The sequence below is a fragment of the Penaeus chinensis genome, chromosome 41 (genome assembly GCF_019202785.1).
Source record: "Penaeus chinensis breed Huanghai No. 1 chromosome 41, ASM1920278v2, whole genome shotgun sequence".
NCBI lineage: Eukaryota > Metazoa > Arthropoda > Malacostraca > Decapoda > Penaeidae > Penaeus > Penaeus chinensis.
In genome coordinates, this window is record NC_061859.1 from 19201486 (window position 1) to 19203947 (window position 2462).

At 43.5% G+C, this 2462-nt stretch overlaps 1 protein-coding gene across 3 annotated transcripts in view; it reads right to left on the reverse strand.

The window, feature by feature from the left end:
• Positions 1-491: 491 nt before the first annotated feature.
• LOC125047650 (CUB and sushi domain-containing protein 3-like) overlaps positions 492-2462 on the reverse strand; it is a 64555-nt gene continuing 62584 nt past the window's right edge. For 2 of the 3 annotated variants that reach the window (XM_047645975.1, XM_047645974.1), the window contains one exon: positions 492-2462. This exon is cut by the window's right edge and continues 79 nt beyond it. In XM_047645975.1, coding sequence (XP_047501931.1) covers positions 2049-2462 — 414 coding nt within the window. In that variant the 3' untranslated portion in view covers positions 492-2048. The other variant, XM_047645977.1, reaches the window with a different exon arrangement.

Genomic DNA, 2462 nt, shown 5'->3' on the forward strand with positions numbered 1-2462 from the left:
GTAAGTAAAGTAGAGACTCCATGTGTTGTCTCTTTCCTTGTAGTTCCATTTGACGACATCAAACTAAGCATCTTGTTTATCCACTCACCTTGGCCAGCTGAAAGGTGTACCCACTGCTCTCTATACCGAAGCATCCTTGTTGTACTCAAACCCGTATTCATATTCCTTCTGATTTATCTATAAGTAACTTGGTAACTGTCCCAATCGTCTCATAGGGAACATTCAAACTCGAATTCTTCGTTGGATCGTCTTTAGCTATAAATTCGTTATGTATTTGTTAATTTAACTAGGATCTGTCTTTTTCTTCTTCCCAATCGCGTTAATCACAATAAGCAAATGGAAAGTAAGCATATACTTGGTCCTTTATTTTGTTTAGCTTACATTGCTAACTTGTAATTTATTTATTATATAGAGTGAATGTACATGCACAATTTCGTAAGTTTTCATAAGTCTTACGAAATAAGTCTTCAAGATTATTATTAAGAGACCACTCGTGTATAGAAATGTTTATTATGTATCATACATGATTTTTTTACATATAATGTTTTTGTGCAGTTATTTCAAGCTTAGCTCATCCATCGTTAAACATTCATACATATAAAGTTAAATGTCTTACTAAAACATTCTTTACTAACGTACACATTAAGATTACACATAGAGAAAATATTTACTATGTAACTAAATATCTACTGTTAAGGTTTACAATTCATATTAACAACAATATTTGCATTTGTTTCATATAATACTCTATGCAAATATACAGGGAAATATTTTTAAGCAAATATCCTAAAAAAAGGTAGAGAAAATGTGGATGGAAATAAATAATTAATGCCTCAAAAGACTATAAATGGACAAAAAGTGTTGATGACGAGAAAGAAACTCTAACCCCTAGGATGAAATAAAAAGAAGAGGACACCATAATGAAAACAACACAAATTATCCCTTAATTAATAATCTCTCGGCGTCGCTGTCCTACTACGCCTAAAATAAATAAGAAAAGTTTGAAAAGAGTTTCGTCAAATGAGCAAATCCACGTCACGGGAGTTGCGTGTGAAGGAGCAGGCAGATGGCACTCAAACCAGTCCCGCGGCAGAGAGGGGAGGGAGTGGTCTTGAGCGCCTTCGAGGTGAGGAGTTCCATCCCCTCAAGGACGTTCGACTCGAGAGCGAAACAACGTGGCGTCGGGTGAAGAGTGGCTGCCTTTATATTGCGGGTGGGAGGAAGTGCGAAGATCACTAAGTAGTCTTCCTTCCATTGCCATTGCTTCGTTTAATATTTACTTCGAGGGGAGATATTCCATTCGAAAAAAGCAAGGTTACATACATGGACACCAGACTTAGTGTAGAGGTTGATTCGCTTGAGTCATCGGCTAGAGTGGCAGTTTACTCTATCCTTGAAGTTGAAAATCCCACCTCGGGGAAATATTTTCGAATGAATATTTATCAAATACCGTAAACCGAATAACAAAAGGGAAACGTTTTAACATCATCTAAGTGAACAAAGCGATAACAAATTTTATAGCTGAGGTCCTTGTACTGTTCTAGCATTGTCAACAGTGAAAGCAGGGCAAACAGGGTGACGTTAGAAAGTATGCAGAAAATAACATCTGAAAATCACCGAGAGATGGAAATGTTCCAGACACAATCAGCTCACAACTGATCGACAGCTTTTTGCTCATTGTATTGTCCATAAGTCCAGACCAACTTTCCTTGTATCAATAAATAAAAGTTCATAAACAAGATCGTCAGCAGGGGAGAACAGGCAGCCAGGTCGGCACGAGTCTGGAGCCTGTCTCGGAATGGTTCAGACACTACGGGGTTTTGTAGCACCACTGTGGACACGTGCGCAAGTGAAGCAAATTCTTCTTGGAACTTCGGTCCCTTTAATCCCCTTCAGATATCCTTATGATATGTAATGGGCGATAAATAGCAAATATATGTTAAGCAGTTCCTGGCTTGCTCTTACAGACTACCGACGATGAGGCGCAGCTTCTGTCTCTCCTGCCATCACACTTTGGTTGTGTTCGTTTGATGAGTCTCGGGATGCCCTTAATACTTCCTGCGGTCGCGGTCGCGCCAGTCGCGGTCGTGGCGTTCATGACGGTCGTGGCGGTCGTGGCGGTCGGTGCGGTCGGTGCGGTCGTGGTGGTCATGGTCGTGGCGGTCGGAGCGGTCGTGGTGTTCCCCATCGCGCCCTCCCTTGTGGCGGTGGCCGTGATGGTGGTGGTGGTGGCGGCGCTTCTCGGGACGGGTGTACATGGCGGCCACGTCGTTGACGGTCATTTCGGAGCCGTCGCGGAGGCCCTCTTGGCCCAGGGAGCGCGTGGAGCGGAAGTCGGGCTGGTCGAGTGTCTCCGTGCGGGAGAGGCGCGGGTGGCTCGATTTCTCAAGGTCTCCGCTGCCGCTGCCGCCCTCCCTCAGGTTCTCCCACGCCCTCTTGTAATACTTGTTGAGCCCATGGCC